Below are 19,433 nucleotides of genomic sequence, written 5' to 3'. Positions count from 1 at the left end.
ACTACCATTCAAAAGTTTTAGGTCAGTAAGGTGTTTTAATGTTTTTGAAAAACATCTCTTATGCTCACCAAGGCTGCAATAATTTGATCAAAAATACAGTAAAACAGTAATATTGTGAAATATTATTACAGTTTAAAAGAACTGATTTAAAATATATTAAAATATTATTTATTCCTGTGATGGCAAAGCTGAATTTTCAGCATCATTACTCCTGTCTTCAGTGTCACATGATCCTTCAGAAACCATTCCAATACTGATTTGCTGCTTAAGAAACATTTCTTATTACTATCAATGTTAAAAACAGTACTATTTTTCCAGGATTATTTCATAAATTGAAAGTATTAAATAAACAGCATTCATTTGAAACAGAAATCTTTTGCACCATATAAATGTATTTACTGTTGCTTTTGAACAGTTCAATGCTGTCTTACTGACACCAAACTTTTAATCAATTGTGTACATGACATCATTCTCCTGTAATGCATTTATGCACTGTTCAGCATTGTTAGTTGTAAGTAACATTGTTTACTTCCCACGAGACGAAAAGTGCCCATACTTGAAGAAACATTATATCCTTTTGACCTCGTGTGATCAAGATTATTGTGTTTGGGTGTCTGGGTGTACTGTATGCTACTGTACCATCCTCCCTGCAAAACAGTGACCCCTGCTGAGCGGCATCTCTTACGACAGACTGTCACTTTCCAGCCCTCATCATGCTCCAGTCCCCCTCTGTGTTGCTGGACCACACTGTTTAAATCCTTAGTCTCTCATAACATTCTGTATGTGTATAGTTGCATACATGCAGACAGGAAGCATCGAGCTCATAGCATGAGTGTTTTGTCTGTGGAGCAGATAATTTGGCGTGCTGGTGTTTGGACAGGAGATAACCTTCAGACCCTCATTCAAATCGTCTGTCATTTGCCTAGAGTTTGTTGCCAGTTGATGGGAAGGATTCTCGGCACTCTCTTCATGCAGAGGAAATGACAGGGAAGCCGTACCAGAGAATCACGAGGTTGAAGTGCAGGAGAGAGTCAGGACATTGATTTTTAGGTGTGAACCTGTGTAGATGTTCATTACGCTCCCCGCCAGTGTTTAAATATAAATAAATGGCACCTTTACTAAAGGCAAGAACAGCATAACGACTGGCAATTACAGCCACGCTGAAAGAACACGAGAGGATGTGTTCAAAGAAAATGTTGAGTTTTTTTGTGTAATAAGTTAAAAAAACAAAAAACGAGAGAACGGCTAACTGTCAATTATGCTTCCCTCTGTGTGTTGAACCCTCGATGAACATCTCTTATAACCCGTACGCTACCTCTCCGTGTGTCTCCCTCTTCCTCTAGCTGGCTTTCTTCTTGTAGGGCCGCTCTTAGCACTTCAGATTTGCTCTTATCTGTTAGCACGGAGATGTGTCAGTTCGCCAAACCTGACCTACTTTTATACACACACACGCTCACCTCCGTCATGCAGCAGGAGAAGCATCATACATTACAAGCTACATACGTCCAGGCAAAAACCCGATTTTCTCTAAGCGTAGTGTTTTCATATGCTCTTCGTGTCAGTGCAAACTTCCAGTAGTGGAAGTACCTTGATCTTTCTTTTTAATTATTATCAATGGCATGTTTTCTCTGTTCATACAGCTCTCCACCATCACAGTTTCTTTCTTCAGACTTGCCTGTTGTGTTTTTCCCTCTTACTTTTTAATTAGAGCTGAAAACAACATGACCCATTTATGCAGAGGCAAATGTATACTTTCTGCATGTGTTGGTATTTGTGTGTTTGCTAGCTCCTCTGTAGGTGGCCTTGAGCTTGTTTTTGCCTCTGTTGTGTTTTCTTTGCTTTCTCCTGCTCTTTAGTAGCCGACTGTCCTTTGCAGGTGTATTTTATTTATTTATTTTTTGCACATATTCACTTAATGCCTCATACCATAGATTGTGACAGATATTTGTGGTATGTCCGCATTCCGCACGACTTCACATCGCCATGTACCCACACAAACACGCTGTATACAATTCTCAAGAAAAGTTTGGATTTAGTAGCGAAAATTAAAGACATTCTAGATTTACTGTTAACCCCTTAAAATTGCTCTAATTGTTTAGGAAAAAACTGCCCAATGTCCCTAAATTGGCATAAGTATCCATTTAACACATCGTTTTATAACAGAAACAGGTTGTTTAATCCTATGTGATAGTTAAAAAAGAGTATGTGTATCTTGTCTCCCTCTTTCCTACAATCCCTGTCAATCTCTCATTTAACATCCATGATCATGTTAAACACAAGGCATGAGCAAACAGAATGGAGGTAGTGCCTCTCATTATTGTAAAGGTCCATCTCTTTTTAATCCTCCTCACACAGATGGGTTATAGTGAGAGATTGGGTTTTTTTTCTGCCCTCATGTATCCTTGCCCTCAGGTGGGGGATGGGGGGAATTTTACATTTAAGTGTAGAATTTCTTTGTCAAGATATATGCTCAGTGATGCACTAAGTATAAGTTTTGTGTTCAGTTTCATCAATAACAGAAGCCAACAGGTTTCATTTTAGTTGTCCAAAGAATAATCCCCTCCCTTTCCAATTTATCTGGATGGTAAATTTTTGTGCTTGGCAACCCCAAATACTAGCAGAAGGCAAAAAAGAAAAAAAGGAAGGTAGAAACTTTTTTGTTGCATATGTTTCCTGTTTGTAAAATATGCTGTCATGGAGAGCTAGAGAATGAGAGAAAGTGATGTTCAGCAGAGACTAAAGGCAGTCTGGTGCAGTTGGTGGGGGTTTGGGGTTGGAGTTTAGCCCATGGCCCCACTGAGAATGCTCCCTGTGAGGGGGAGCAGGTGAACACACACCAGCAATGTGCTGTCTAATGGTTCCTGACAGAACGCCGATAACCCAGCGTGAGAGTCGAGGTTTATAGCCTCTGACTGAGTCTTCTCCTCATCCCTACCTTCTTTCCTTCACCTGTGCCCCCCTCTGGCACACCACCAAGTCATTATACGTCCCCATTCTACTTCTGCTCAAATCCAAACAGCCATTATTCTATCAGACACCATTCATTTTAATGGATTTTCCTCACTGAAACTCCTCGCTGATTACAGTACATCTCACTAAAGCACATTAAAGAGAAAACATTTAAAATTGTCATTATTTGCCCACTCTCAAGTTGTTCCAAATCCATATTATTTTCTGTTTTCTGCAGAACACAAAAGCTAACATTTTAAAGAAATTTTCAGCTGTGCTTGTCCGTTCAATGATAGTCAATGAGGTCCAAAAGTTGACTACCATTCAATGACAGTCAATGAAGTCCAAAAGTTTTACGCTCCCAAAGTAATTCATACAACTGCAAGTGCATCACTTTGTTTGTTGAACAGGGTAAAATGTACACTTTTGGTTAAAAGTTTGGGGCCAGTAAGATTTTTAATTTTAATTGTTATTACAATTTGATAATTGTTTACTGTTTTAATACATAGTACTTTAAATGTAATTCACCTGTATTCATGTGATGGCAAAGCTAAATTTTTAGCAGACATTACTCCAGTCTTCAGTGTCACATGATCCTTCAGAAACCATTCTAATTTAATAGAAAGTTCAAAATAATATTTTAAATGGATTTTGTAACATTATAAATGTCTTTCCTGTCACTTTTGTTCAATTTAATGCATCATTGGTGAAAAAAAATCCAATATTTTAAAAGATATTACTGACCCCCTAACATTTTAAACATAGTGTAAGTGATTATTCATTCTCAAATCAATTCAAAACGTCAGTCAACTCATGAATACAGAGTCCAAAACAAATATGGTGACACGTCAATAATGACAAGCCTTAATGGTTGTTGCATTATGATGTTCTGTGTGAAAGAGGCTTAAGGATGGTGTACCACAATGTTGCCAGAGTGTACAGAATGTGTTCATCCTGCATAATTAAAACAAAGATTATCAGTCAGCTCTTATTAATGGGGGGATTACAGGGTGGCCAAAGGAAACATCCATTGAGTATCTCTTTTCTTTAGATGACAGTCAGTGTCCAATACAAGCCAGGGAAATCACAACTCTCAGAGGCACATGGATATCACAATCATTTGTTCCTTTTGGAAGAAAAGGAGGAAATGGCTCTTCAGGGAATCATTTTTATTGAAGAGAACACTGACTTCATGCTTGCAGAAAATGCAAACCCTAACCGTGTTCTTGAAAGACCAGCACACAGTGCTCTTTGAGCTTGTGAGAGATGTGCTTTTACACTCAAGTGAGTATTTCATCCCACGGCATAAAGTGGCAGTACTGTAAGGCTTTATTCAGCAAATATTTGTTCAGAAGTCTGTTTACATATTTCTGGCCTCTTTACCACCCTGTCTATCACTCTGTCTTCCACTCCTGTCTTGATTTTTGAATGACTCTAGATGTTAATCCTCTAAATGGTTAAAGTGAGCGTTACTTTTGTGCATAGTACTTAAATGAAAAAACTTCAATGTCACTAACCACCTGCAAACACCTTTTCCAGCCACTAAATTCAATAAAATTGAAGTCTTTAATCTGAAAAAAAAAAAAAAATATATATATATATATATATATATATATATATATATATATATATATATATATATTTACACAGCTACTGCGAATATTCAACATATTTCTTGTAATGTATTTGCTTCTTTTAAATAGCCTAATATCCATGTCTTTTAAGTAGCCTAATCACCATATCTTTAACAATAATGCAGATGTGTACTGTAAAACTCCAAAAGAAATGAATACTTCCACAAAAATATTAAGCAGGACAACTGTTTTCAACTGTGATAATCAGAAATTAGCATATTAGAACATATTATCTCTAATTATTTCTAATTATATATAGCATATTATTTCTAATTATATAACAATGAAGGCTGTTGTAATGGCTGCTGAAAATACAGCTTTGCTGTCACATGAATATACTACATTTTCAAAATATATTCAAATAGAAAACAGTTAGTTTAAATTCTAATAATATTTCCCAATTAATGTTTTTACTTTATTTTTGATCAAATAAATACAGCCTTGCTGAGCATAAGAGACTAGTTTCAAAGACATTTAAAAAAAACGTACTAACCCCAAACATTTGAACCGTAGTGTACAGTACTTCTTATTTTTTTTATTTTTTTTTACATGTACAGAAAAAAATAAAACTTCAGTTCTGTAGGATATTCTTAACAAGGATGTTAACATGACCAAATTTTTTTTCTTTTATACTTCACTGTGTCACGGTCATCTGCAACATGCGCAACATTGCACTCAGAACTGCACTGTATGAGATGGATCTATATGTTTTTCAACAGAAATTTTCAATAAACTCTCAAAATATGTCTTATTTAATATGAAAATATTTTTTCACAACAGGGGATTTTTTGATTATAATGTCTTCATTCTTTAGAGTCACACATGAAAAGGCCAAGATATCCAATGTGGTGTATACTGTAAGTGTATGTATACATTTAATTCCCCCTTCCTATACATTGTTTTTCTATAATGCTAAATATAATACTAATGTTAACATAAATAAAGAACAGTTTATTATACAAGTCATTAGGAGAGATAATTACAAACGGCACTCTTTTTAATTAGTTGTTTTTCCTCTCACAATAATCCAGTGTGCCCACTCAGACTGTTAAATTACATGTCAAATTGTCATAAACCACATGGAGCGATTGAAAGTCTCAAATGAGAATCCACACACATCATAGTTCTAGAAAACATTAAGGCCCCTCATTCTGTGAAGGGGATCAGGGTCCACCTGGATCCTCAGACACAGGTTGACAAATAGATCTGCAGAAAGTTTCCTGAGCACTCCTAGATTGTTTGCATCCATCCACAATAGTCTGTATCCATGTACAGGTAATTAACCCCCAACATAATAATTAGCTGTCTGCAGGAAGTGGAAATATGCTGAATTAAAAGTTTTTTTGTGGGGGCTTTCAGCGCATGAAAGTTTTCATCAGTTCCCCTCCCTCTGTGTGAGATGCAGTCGTCGGCTCTGTATCGTTCTGACAGAACGTGTCTCACAAGCCTGACAGCATGCAGATTGGTGCAGGAACTTGAGACAAGAAATAGAACTTACCATAGAGGAAGGACCTGCATGAGTGAACAACTTCAAGGTTGATAAAGTTGTTACTAAACTGAGGCAGAACGAGTGTTTTGTGTCTGTTGGTCAGAGGGAGGAAACCAAAGGTTGTGATTTTGTGACTGTAATTGGTGCTTTTATCTACACCCTTCTCATATTGGGAGACCCTGTGTTAAAACCAACACCAGAAGAATCCAGACCTCTGGCTCCTTTTATCTTTATCCTGGTGATTTGCAGAACTGTGTTTTTTTGTAATTGAACAGAGTTGTTGATGTATTTGTTGGAGTGGTTTCCTGTTTGACCTCATTTTGCTCTGGTAAATGGTCATTGTGTGATCTTTAATGGTTTTGGATGGAAAACCTCTGACATTTGGTTAAAACTCTGGGTGTTTGTTTGTTAGTCTGTCTGTCTGCCCGTGGATTACCTGGCTTGATCGGTTCCCTTCCAAAGAGGCCAAAGAGGTGGTTTTGATCATCCAGTTATTTCGTGGTTAAATGAAACTGGGGGAAAAAGAGGCATGATAAACTGGGTTTTATCTGAGCCCAAATTAAAGCTGTAATATGTAATTTATTCACTACTAGTAGATCAGATCTTCATGACATGATTTTTAAATGGCAATTATTATTTCTTTCACTTATACCATTTATTTCAGACATCCTCAGGCACAAAGTAAATTGTATCTCTTAAAATGTGATTTGTAATATGTGGTTTTATTAATCCTAATTCTAATCCATCATTGACTTCAGTAACAGTTTGACTAAATTGTTACTATTATAAGTAACATTCTCCGACACTTTCATTTGTATAGTGCAGCTCATCACACTGAAAGATCTAAGTACAAATAAATACAACACTCCAGCTCCGCTCTTTTGGCAATAACAGTAGAGGAACAACCTGTCAATTAAAAATAAGCTGTTGGTGAAGTTAATGAATTTCATCATGATAAGATTCTGGGTGTTTGAGTGCATCAAGAGAGTGTAGTTGTCACAGCCTTCACTTTAACTACTGAAACCTCAGCAACAGTCTTGAAGTCTAAGTTATTTGTTAGGCTGATGATCTCGTTAGGCTGGTGATCCTTCTAATTAAGAGATGCGTGTGCACATCCAAGAAAACCTGTTGCATCAACTCATTTAATTAGCCTGGTGTTATCTTGTTATCGTAAATGTCAACGTGTTCTGTATAATGTTTGCGAGATTTGTGCTCCTATACATTTTGCCTACAAGCTGATTATTGTTTGATTGAGAGTGTATGTCTAACCGTGGTGTGTTGTGTTTTAGGGTCGTCCTGAGGAGGAACTGGAGCGCCTGACTAAGAAGATGCTGTATGACATGGACAACCCCCCCACTGAGGAGTATTTTGGTACGTGACCAGTGCACATTGATTTCTTTGTCAGCTAAACCTCAAAATGATTTTTATTTTTATGCATTTCAAATACAATGATCTCAAGAAAAGTTCACTTTTTGGTTGTAAAACTTTAGTAAAAACATGTTCACACTCACAAGCCACGCGTTTCCATTAGACTTCAAATTGCGCAAATTGAAATTGCGAATTGAAAATACGGCCGCGTCGATTTTGCAAAAACTCCCATTTATTGCAAAAAAAAAATTACGCTCGCATGAGGTGGTTTTTCAGGCAATTCGAAAAAGAAATATTTTGCAAATCTGCAATGCATTTACAAGTCACCTGACGTAATGACGCTGTCTGTTTGGACAGAATACGAGACGGAGTTCTTTATTAAATTCATAAAAGACAAAAGAATTACAGGAATACTGGATTCTAAACCTCAAAGAAATGCCACAATTAAGAGCTTGAAGCAGATCTGAGGGAGAAAGTGGCACACACCTCATATGTGCCACTCACAAGTAACTTAGAAGGGATTTTCCATGGGACTTGGATAACACACATACAGGATGTCTCCTTCGATTAGTAATAATGGCCAATGCGACTGAGATATACATAAACCTACCAACATCCATTGCCATGATTTTTGGATTGACTTATCTTGGGAGGAAAAAAATATGTTTTAGTCGCATAACATCGGTTAATGGAAACGCGTCATTTTGCAATAGTTTTTGTCGACATTTAGAAAAAATCTCAACAGTTTTGCGCAAATCTGTAATGGAAACACGCCTACAGTTAATGTAATAAACTAAACCTGTGGTTGAGGAGATCTGCCTTTTTAAAATCTTTAAAGCACGTAGCGAAATTACAGAAATAAAGCAAACCCTGCAAATGTCCTTTTTGCACAAACTCTCTCTGTAGGTTGAGCTGGAAAGAGATTGATGGATCTGAGAGGACCACTCTCAGGGGCTGTTTACACAAGACCGTTTTCAACTAAAAACGTAAAACTTTTTATGCGTTTTGGCCGTTCGTTTAAACGGAAATGACGTTTTGGGTGCCTGAAAACAAAGTTTTTGAAATTGGTCTCTGTGTAAACTACAAAAACGCGAATCTCTGAAGACGATGATGTCATGCACATGTGTATTATGTGTTCAGTCTATAGTGTTTCATCTGGGCACCCATGGTGTAAGTAGATGATTTGCAGAAGTGGGAGTAACCATAAAGTGTGTGATGGAGTGTTTGTGTTTTGCTGCATTCACATTCATTTCTCCACCCCCAGCAGTTTAAACTTCCCCTTTTTTTACCGTAAGTGGCAGAAGACATTCCCTGCACTTCTTCCCTTCAGCTCTTACTGTCAGCTTCTACTTTCACTCTGTAGTGGGGAAACAGAGCTTTGCATTCCACGTCTACAGTACTTCCTCTACTGTCTGAGAGGCCAAATTTAATAATATAAAAATACACATTTTTAATATAAATATTATTTTAATTTAAACTTTCAAAGTCAAGTCATCGTTAATGATATAGTACTTTATACAATACAAATTGTTTCAAAGCAGCTTTACAGTGATAAACAGGAAAATAATGAATAATAAATAAACAAAATTCAATTCTGCTGGAATGCAGCTCTAAAAAAGACAATAGGGTCATTATTCAGGTGAAGTCAGTTCAGTGTTGATTCAGTTTGGTTTAAGAAGTTTATTTTAAAACGTTTATTTATTTATTTATTTGTGAATACACTACTGTTCAAAAGCGTTTTTATTTTGTTTGCATTTATTGATAAAAATTCTGTAAAAAACGTAATATTGTGAAATATTATTAAAACATTAAATGTTTTCAATCAATTATCAATGTTGAAAACCATTTTTGTGGAAACCATGGTACTTTTAATTTCTAATAATAATTAGTTGTAACATGTTAAATGTCTTAATCTGTAACCTTTCTTCAATTTAATGCATCCTTTTTAAAAACTGTAGTGTATATGTGCATATATATATATATATATATATATATATATATATATATTAGGGATGGGACGATTACCGGTTTCACTATAAACTACAATAAAATGTACTGACGGTTAGTAATATCGTTTAAAATTCAATTATCATTAAAACCGTGTTTGATTATCGCGATTTTAATAACTCACTATAAATCCTGTCCAGCTAGCAACAGTCTGACGCAGGCGCGCAGCGTTGGAGTTTTTCTTTTTATTCGAGAAGGAATGGCGGAAGGCAGTGACCGTGCTCGGGAGATTTTTCAGCCTTTTAAGAGGACCAAATCTGAGGTGTGGTCATATTTTGGCATTTACAAAAATCCTGAGGGAAACTTAATGAGGATGGTCACCCTGTCTGCAGAACATGCAAAAAAAGTCGCTGCGATAGGGGTAAACACTTCAAATCTGCCGAGCCATCGTGTGACCATCATCCACTGTTGTAGCGAACGCAAGGCAAGTTAACTTTGATCTCAATACTAAAACTATGTCTGGGAAATAATTCGGCACAAAATGTTGCTTTGAGTTGAAATATTTTATCTCACTCACTTGAAATAAACTTGAAGCTTCCGCGAAGAAAAATTCGCAGCAAGTGGCTTTGAGCCAAAACGAACAAGTTCAAACAAGACTATAAGAGTGACATTTAAGAGATAATAATGTATGATTCATTGTACACTTATAACACAGATTTTTTTTTTACCACATACGGGGACATTTTGAATAGAGATTAATGTCTCTATTCTTACCTGTTAAATCCATTTTGTACAGCGTACAAAACTCGTCCAGACAAGATGATCACAACAATATTATCAAATTCTGTAAACAATAAATCAACTCTGATTTCATTTTCAATACAATCAAAAACGGAGACGCAAGATGACAAGTTGTATTTGAATGAAATGAGAGCGCACGTCCGTTGTGATACATGTATGTGCGCGCTGTTATAATATGTTGCTATTGACGACGGTCATTATAAGGAAGGAAATGCCACAGAATCTAACTTTAAAAAGTGCATAGAGCTGCTTGTTTTATTTGTTGTTCGTTGATTCTCAAATATAAAACTTGTTGAAATGTTTTCAGTGTGTGCATCAGTTCTTTTTTAACACTTTCATCTTGTTTTAACAAAACCGTGATAATATTGATAATCACGATAATTTCGGTCACTATAATCGTGATATGAAATTTTCATACCGTCCCATCCCTAATATATATATATATATATATATATATATATATATATATATATATATATATATATATAGTATATGAATATAATTTATACATTTAATATAACAAATATTTTTTTATTATATAATAAAATAGGTTCCTTTTTAATATTTAAACGATATGATATATAAATATGATTGTATATGATTATATCATATTGTCTTATTGATGTGGAAGCCCCTAACTTCACAACCCTGACCTGTTTTCAGGCATGGCAACAAAAGCTTTGGCATCCTATTTTTCAGTATATTGAGACACGCTTTCATTTCAAAGCACTTAAGTCCCCTGTATGTAAAAAGTTGTTTTGCATGAAGCAAGGTTTAAGGGTTAAAAGAAATAAGAGAGAGGGTGGGTTGGCTTGATGTGTCCTGCTTTCATCGGTGCATGTGTCAGCAGAGAGTGGCCCAGAGTAAACGCGTGCCACAAGTGCACATTGCACGGTCACACGCACACACACATATATATACACAGTGTTTGCAAACTGCCTTAATGGCTAGAGGGAGGTTAAATGTAGGCTAGTCAGCATGTAAATGGGTCTGCAGTGAACCCAGGTCAACCAGGAATGCCCAGTCACTGAGAACGTCACACACAGCTACAGCATCTAGCCAAGACCACAGCACTCCTGGGATTGAAGAGATGGGCTAAAATAGGAAGAAATCCAGTGGTGTGATGAGGTTAAAGAATGTAAAAGAGAGAGAGAAAGAGGCTGCATTGAATGTGAATGTCAAAGACCCCATGAAATTGTGGCTTTTAGTTTATATCTCTTAGCTTAGAGAAGGCCATCTATATTGCAGTGTACTCCTAAAAGTTGATAAAACAACTTTTAGCAGATGTACTGAATTAAAATCACTACTGGAATAAAGGACCAGAAGGCACTTTCTCTTGTACAGTATGTACTATTTGCAATCATTAGAAACACAACAAATGTTTAGTGGTTTGAAATATTTGATATTTTAAACCAGAGGTTTTCAAACCTGTCCTTAAGGACACCCAGTACTGCACATTCTGTATAGCAACTGTCAGTCCAAATCCGATTTTTGTGCATATCTGATTGGAATCTGATCATATTTAGCAAGTGTGATCACACAAAATCGTTTTGAGCTACATTCACGTGTTTATTTACATAAAACGTAAACATCTCAGACATTGTCTGGTCGAACAAAAAAAGAACAAAATAATCGAGTCATGTTGAATTTTAATACCGGCAGAGACAATAACATGGAATAAAGCTGTGCATGCCAGCTTCCTGCGTTTCTGCCGCTTCCTTAGAAGACGTAATAGTCCTGCGCAGTGGCTATACATTGTCATGTTGTAAATAAGAAAACGTCTGTATTAAAAACCTCTACATGTTGCTGCTGCTGCTGCTGCTGCTGTTGTTGTTTTTGGCGTATGCCTACTAACGCAACGTCATTGCCATAGAAACCAGATATTGCCATTGAATGCAGATATTCTGGAAAAACAAAGAGTGCCATGGGACACACAAATCAGATCCGAACAGTTGCGGTACACGGTGTGGACAGTCAATAATTTAGATCAGATTCCAGTTTGATAAACAATTAATAAGATTTTGGACTGACAGAACATAGCCCATGTCTCCCTTATCCGACACCCAATTCAGGGCCGTGTCTGAAATGTCAGAAATCGACCCCTGTACCCTTAAATAGGGCACTATTTGAGGGAACAGCTATTTGCAGTGGTGTCCATATGTTTTGGATGTTATCGAGTGCACTCATTCAATCCCACAATGCACCGCAATAATGAATATACAACCGATGTACTCTCAATGGCTAGGGAATACCAAAAAATGCACTGTGAGAGTCGCGCGCCGATTCCGCAGAATGAATCTCACGTCTCGTCAGAAGATGGTGCCCGCAGGTGAATCATTCATCCATCCATTTTCCAAACCGATTGTCCAATGTGGCGACAACGTAATATCATACTGGTATAAATTTCTTTTTAATTGAGTATTAATTCATTTAATTAAGGTTTATACATAGTTTCCATGTCATTGTTCAAGTTAAATCTTTTCATCACTACTGGAGCTGTCCGTTTGCTTCGTTTCAAAGGATTTTCTAAAAAGCAAGCACAAACTACGCACAAGGGCACAAGCCCTTCCGACGCACTCAGCGTCCGAATTCACTCACTCGTTTTCATTCACTCCCTCAAATGAATGATATTAGTGGACTAATATAGGGAATAGTGAATGAGGGTTTAGGGGGGCGGTTTCAGACACAGCCCAGGTCTTGCAGTTTAATGAGCTAATGAGTTGAATCAGGTGTTGAATTAGATGAGAGAAACATACAGGACAGGTTTGAAAACTGCATTACTTGTGTTAAATATCTAAAATTGCGTTAAACTGACAAAAAATGTATCACAAAATTAACGCATTAATTTTGAAAGCTCTACATATAATAAAGTAAATTTAAATAAAATAGATATTTATTACTGAATGCCACATTATTGCCACTGGGCATTTTTATTTTGTTTAAGGTTAAGCATCCTCTTTTATAAAAAAAGAGAAAAAGAAAAAAAAAGCAGCTCAAAATGTTAAAGCAGCTCAAAATTTTTGTTGAAGCAGCTCAAAATGTATCCAATTTAAAGTTCTCTATAATGTCCATTCTTACTGCCACCTATTAGCAATAGCAAGTAGCAAATCGTATGTTTAGCCGACTGTGATGCATACTTGATGCCCTTTTACAAAGTCTTGATTTTGTGTTTTCACATATTTTACATTGTTTCAGCTCCTCTCTTTCCAGTCTGTCAGTAACACTTTGTTCAGTGTCTGTCTCTATTAAGCCCCTCCTTCCAAAAAGCGTAATGTGCTTTGGTTTTTCAGCGGGACCATTGTGCTGTGATTGATCAACTGCTTTGAGCGTGATTTTGGAAATATCACGCCCCTTATTGTAACCGCATGTTTCAACGCACTTCTAATGCAACTCAACTAGGCATTAGCCCCTTTGTTTCTATTTTTTACTTATGTCTTGGACGTGAATTATTTAAATGAGAAATAGTTGGATGTATATTCATGGAAGGAAACTCACGACTACAATTGAGGAGTTTCAGGGAGTTAAGAAATGGTGCTTACTGATATAGAGAATAACTCCCTTTCGAGTGGGCTTTGTAACTTTGCAGACCTTTTTCATGCTGAAATAGCAACACACTAAAGAAAATGTAAAATGTAAAAAAAAAAAAAACATAACAGTTCCTCTTTACAACAGCCCTTTGATTGTTCCAGCCCAGCGTCCTATTTCAATAGAAATATGTCAAAATGAAGCAAATTGTCAACTTATTCAAGGGGTCAAAAACCTATTCCAGAGATAAAGAGATTGCTTCCTTTCTTACCTCTTCCATTTCTGCCTGTCTTCCCCACAAATCTCCTTCCCTTAAGATTTATCGTATGATCCTGCAGGATGTCATCCAGAACTCCTCTGAAGATCTGGGCTGAAAGATGAGGAACCCTTTGAGTATAAGAAACTCTGTAATTGCTACCCATCTGATTACTTGTTCAAGGCCTCCTTCCTTTTAAAAGGGCAGGATGGGGGATAGAACGCATGCTGTGAGTGACTGCTGAAATGGAACCCCAAAGCTAATAATTAACTAAATTAATCCGAGTCAATGCCACGATCTCTCCTGGCTGGACGCTTAGTGCTCCCTCACTTGGTGTTATTGTAGTTTGACTGCTGGAACAGAGGACTTGGCTTCTCCAGAGACTTTCCGTTTTCTTCTGTTTCTCGTCCTGAATACAACAACCCTTAAGTATGAAGCTAGATAAATTAGTGTAATTATTAGCAGAGATTGGTTAGGTGGTAATTCAGTTGTACACTGTGCTAGAACATGATCCGTCATAAGACAAAGGAACACGTAATAGTTTTCACAGTTGGCTGCATTCATCATAGTTCAAGCCAACACACTCAGCACCTCCTTCCTCCATTACGTGGTATTTTCATTTCTAAAGAGCACAAGCGGGACACAGAACTGAATAATTCAGACTTTGAGACGGACTGTATGTGCCATGTAAGTGAATTGCTACCAAAACTGTCTCTGAAGTTTCTGATTAATTGATATTTCTGTCTCACTGTACTCTGCAAGAGATCCTTTTTTTTGTACTTGGAGAGATTGAGTTTGTGTAACTCATTAGGGAACTCTCAGAAGAGTTTAGATGAGGAGCAATTCCTTAGCTTCATAGTTTGGCTCTCCAAAAAAAAACTTATGGGGTGCAAAAATGCGTCAGATCAATTTTCAAGATTTCGAAAAATCAGATTAAAGGTTTCGAAAGGCGAATGACTCAATGGTCAACCAAAACTTTTTTCCTTTCTTTGTGCTGTGGTTAGGAGTCGGGAATTTAAGCGTTTTTTTCTCAAGTCAGCTGGAGATGCTCTCATAATTTATGAGACATCTTGCCATGAAAACTTGATGAAGAAACTTGGAAGAGTTTGAGATTTTTTTGAACACATAGTATGTGAGACCCCAGACGTTGGACTGTAGTAAATGGGTCAAGTGGCATTCAGCTTTGTGTTTCAAACACAACATTATCAACACTTCTGTAAAAGGCTAGTGTCCCAGAGTGTATTAATAGAGTTTTCTATCAGAGAGTGTTGTACATTGTCCTAGATACTCTGGTTGAGCATTTGCATATTACGCACTTGCCCTTAGCGAAGTCTCAGGAGTGTGCTTTAAAATTCACTCCCTGTGTGTGTGTGTGTGTGTGTGTGTGTGTGTGTGTGTGTGTGTGTGTGTGTGTGTGTGTGTGTGTGTGTGTGTGTGTGCGTGTGCGTGTGCGTGTGTGCGTGAGTGTGCGTGAGTGTGCGTGTGTGTGTTTGTGTGTGTGTGTGTGTGTGTGTGTGTAAGAGAGAGAAAACATGGGATTTGTGGCATGTTAAAGTACTGTAACTCTAGAACAAGCCAAGAATTACATGAACATTGAACCTATGCTTATTATTGTCCTTTAAGAAACATTTAAAGGTGGCACTTAAAATTTAGCATTTAGTTAGAATGGATTATGGGTAATTCATGAATAAAACAGGGTTTTGCTCTTAAATACAGCATGCAAAAGTGTTATATTTTATGTTTCCAATATATTTAAGTACAACCCAAATCAAGAAAAGTTGGGACATTTTGTAAAATGCAATAAAATCAAGAATCTGTGGTTTGTTAATTCTATTTAAACTTTTTTTAACTGACAAAAGTACAAAGAAAAGATTTCCAATGTTTTCACTGACCAACATAATTGTATTTTGTAAATATGAAAAATTTTTGATTTGGTTGGCTGCAACACACCCCAAAAAAGTTGGGACAGAGACATGTTTACCACTGTGTCACATCACCTTTCCTTTTAATTACACTTTTTAATCATTTGGGAGTTGAGTATATTAATTGTTGGAGTTTTGCTAGTGGAATATTTGCCCCATCTTGTCTGATACAAGACAGCCTCTCAACAGTCTGTGGTCATCGTTGCCTGATTCTCCTTTTCATGATGAGTCATACATTTTCCATAAGAGACATATCTGGACTACAGTAAGGCAGGCACATCCCTTCTATGGTGCAGAGTGTCTATAAACCACTCAGTTTTAACATGTGCAGAATGAGGCCTGGCATTGTCTTGCTTCCCAGGAAAGATGTCATATTGATGGCAGTTTATGTCTCTGTACAATCCAAATACATGCCTCCATGTCAATGGTACCTTCACAATAATGCAAGTTACCCATACTGTTTGCAATGATGCACCTCAATACCAGCAGAGATGTTTGCTTTTGCACCTGTCGCTGGTGAAAGTCTGGTTGGTCCCTTTCGTCTTTGGGACTGAGAACTCGGTGTCTATTTTTTCCCAAAAACAAGATAAAGCATGGACTCATTTGACCGCAGCACACATTTCCACTGTCTTCTAGACCATCTGAGATCAGCTCAGGCCCAGAGAACTCGCCGGCATCTCCACATAGAACTGATGTAAAGCTTTCTCCTTGTGTAACAGAGATTCAAGTGGTATTTCTTAATGCAGAGTCAGACTGTGTTCAGTGAAAACGGTTTTCCAAATTACTCCTGTTTACGTGGCTGTATTTAACGGATTAGCATGATGGCATCTTGTGCAATGCCATCTGAGGGCTCAAAGGTCACGCACGTCGCACATTCAACAGAGGTCTACTGCCTTACCCAACACAGACTGAGATTTCTCTGGATTCCCTGAATCTTGTGACAATATTATGTATGGAAGATGATAAAATACATAAATTCTTTGCAATCTTGCATTGAGAAATGTGATTTTTATTTGTTTGACAATTCTCTCATGATATTTGGCACAAAGTGATGAGCCATGACCCATCTTTGTTCAAAAAGTCTGAGAAGCACTTTTACATCCAGACATGATACCCTCAACTATTACCAATTCACCTGCTCGTTTCAAATGAGTTGGATAATCTAATTTGGATAATCTTTTCACTTTTATTTTGTCTCTGTCCCAACTTTTTTGGGGTGTATTGCAGCCATCAAAATCAAAATTTGTTCATATTTACAAAATACAATTATGTTGGTCAGTGAAAACATTGGAAAACTTTTCTTTTTACTTTTGTCAGTTAAAAAAAGTTTAAATAGAAACAAATCACAAATTCTTGATTTTATTGCATTTTACAAAATGTCCCAGCTTTTCTTGATTCGGGGTTGTATTTTAAATGTTTTAACATCAAAGCATTACTTACTTCAAACATGGGACATTGCTGAAAATGTTTCATGTTTTATTAGCATTTGGAAATTTGTAAAATGTTTTTCCACAATGGGCAGCAAGAATAGATTTGCTGAACTACAAAAAGCATCCTTTGTTTACAAGCTGCCAATGGGTTCCCACAGTGATGCTGGGGAAAGAAAGCTTGTGTAGAATAAAAAGGAAAAGATCCAGGCCTTTCCTGCCTTGGGCAATGTTAAGTGTCTGGTTAATAAAATAGACAAGCAACTGACCAAGAGTGAATGAGAATACAAACACTGAAACTTGGCCGAGAGCTGATGCTCTAGTCTAGACTCCACAGTTGCACATTGAGTTTTCCTTGTTCATTAGGAAGAGTAAGAAAACTGTTTTTGTTTATGAATAAATGGCACGGCCTATGGCGTTACAAGGGTAAAGCACAGACTGTATGACCCAAATGTCAAACTACTTACTGTGGGCAATATATTACCTGCCACAGAAGTTGAAGTAGACAAAGCTGAGAGGGCTTTGCAAATGGGATATGTTCTATAAGGCAAATGGTAAAAACGTCATTACTCTAAATTATACAGTACACTATATTAGTGTGCGGACAATGGCAATTCCTATAAAAATGCCAAATTCTTTCCACAATATCAGGCCATTCCCCAGCAATTGGTGATCACAAAGGCCCATGCTGAAAAAAACAGGGAGGAGTTCAGGTCTAGATAGGACCTGGAAAGCATAGCTGAAACAACTTTAAGAAGAAAAAAAGATCTACAGGTATCTTAATCTCAATGTATTTATAAAGCACATTTAAAAGCAACAACAGTTGATCAATGTGCTGTACAATGACTCAAATATGTTACAAATACCCCCCTTAAAAGTATACATAAGATGGAAGTGATGCAAGACATAAGCCCCTTTCACACAGCGCGTTGATCCCGGGAAATTGCCAGAACACCTTCTGTGTGAACGCAAACCTGACCTGGGATCGATGCCGGGTTGGGGACCTAGTAACATTGCCGTGTTCAGTCCCGGAACGCACTGTGTGAACAAAAGCCGTAATCAATGCCGTGTCGTAATGATAGCGCTGAAGCCGGGATCGTTCGCCAGCGTGAAACGGTACGTAATGCGCTAGTTTATGATCAGAATCAAAGAAAAAAATGCACAAGCGTGGTTTCTCAAGAGAGAAATCGCAGCTCATAAGCAAAATATAGACGCTGCTGAGACATTACATGTTACATCGATGTCATGTGTCTTTATGGGTTGTGTGTGAACGCACTTTCTGATTCCGGAAAATCACTGGCAGTGTGAATGAACCAAAATCAAACGAACCCGGGTCAAATCCCGGGTCACTTTATCCGTGTATTTTCCGGAATCTCTGTGTGAAAGGGGCTATAAAAACAGCAGCAAACAAGAAGACATCACAAGTTGTAGACTAAAGAGAATAGATGTGTATATAATTCTGATTTAAAAATATGTATTGTTGCTACACTTCTAATAGGAATTAATAAACTGTTACACAGTTTAGGTGCAACACGGCGAATCCATGATCACCCCTAGATTTTAGCAACAGTTAGTAAACTTTTGTTGGCGGACCTAAGAGTTCGCACTGAAAAAATGTTCTAGCAAAAGGTCAGAGAGGAAAGAATGTACTAGACCATTAAAGGTTTAAAAACAAGCAAGAGCAATTTGAAATCAATTCTATAACGGACCATACGCCAGTGTAGAGACACTAAGACAGGAGTAGGAGTAATATATTCACATTTGCAAACACCATGTTAAATGTCTTGCTGGCACATTTTGAACCATTTGTAATCGAGGAAATGAGAGAGGAAAAAGAGAGGAATGGATGATCCACAAATTCAGGGAATTGCAGTTGTCAAGTCTAGAGGAAATAAAAGCATGAATCGCTTTTTAGTTTCAATGTTCTTAAAAATAAATTAATGACTTCAATTTAGCCAAAGTTCTCTATTGTTAGAAACCATATTTGACAACTTAGATTAACTTGCTAATCAAACTTTATGGCCGCTATCTAATAAAACTCACAAATGTTTCACAAGCGATGTAACATGAGAAAATGAAACAACAACGTTTGAATCAGCCTTTCAGAGAGGCCAA

At 37.1% G+C, this 19,433-nt stretch overlaps 1 protein-coding gene and 1 long non-coding RNA gene across 5 annotated transcripts in view; one reads left to right on the top strand and one right to left on the bottom strand.

The window, feature by feature from the left end:
- Nucleotides 1–19,433, bottom strand: part of LOC143706663 (uncharacterized) — a 98,611-nt gene that overhangs the window by 5,571 nt on the left and 73,607 nt on the right. The window lies entirely within an intron of this gene.
- lpp (LIM domain containing preferred translocation partner in lipoma) overlaps nt 1–19,433 on the top strand; it is a 258,449-nt gene that overhangs the window by 204,461 nt on the left and 34,555 nt on the right. For all 4 annotated transcript variants that reach the window (XM_077198833.1, XM_077198834.1, XM_077198836.1 and 1 more), the window contains one exon: nt 7,362–7,443. In XM_077198833.1, coding sequence (XP_077054948.1) covers nt 7,362–7,443 — 82 coding nt within the window. The remainder of the gene's footprint in view (nt 1–7,361; nt 7,444–19,433) is intronic.

This window comes from Siphateles boraxobius, unplaced genomic scaffold (genome assembly GCF_051911475.1).
Source record: "Siphateles boraxobius isolate OS27281-9 unplaced genomic scaffold, OSU_SipBor_1 41, whole genome shotgun sequence".
NCBI lineage: Eukaryota > Metazoa > Chordata > Actinopteri > Cypriniformes > Leuciscidae > Siphateles > Siphateles boraxobius.
The sequence above is the reverse complement of the archived record's forward strand: the minus strand, read 5'-3'. Positions and strand labels throughout refer to the sequence as shown.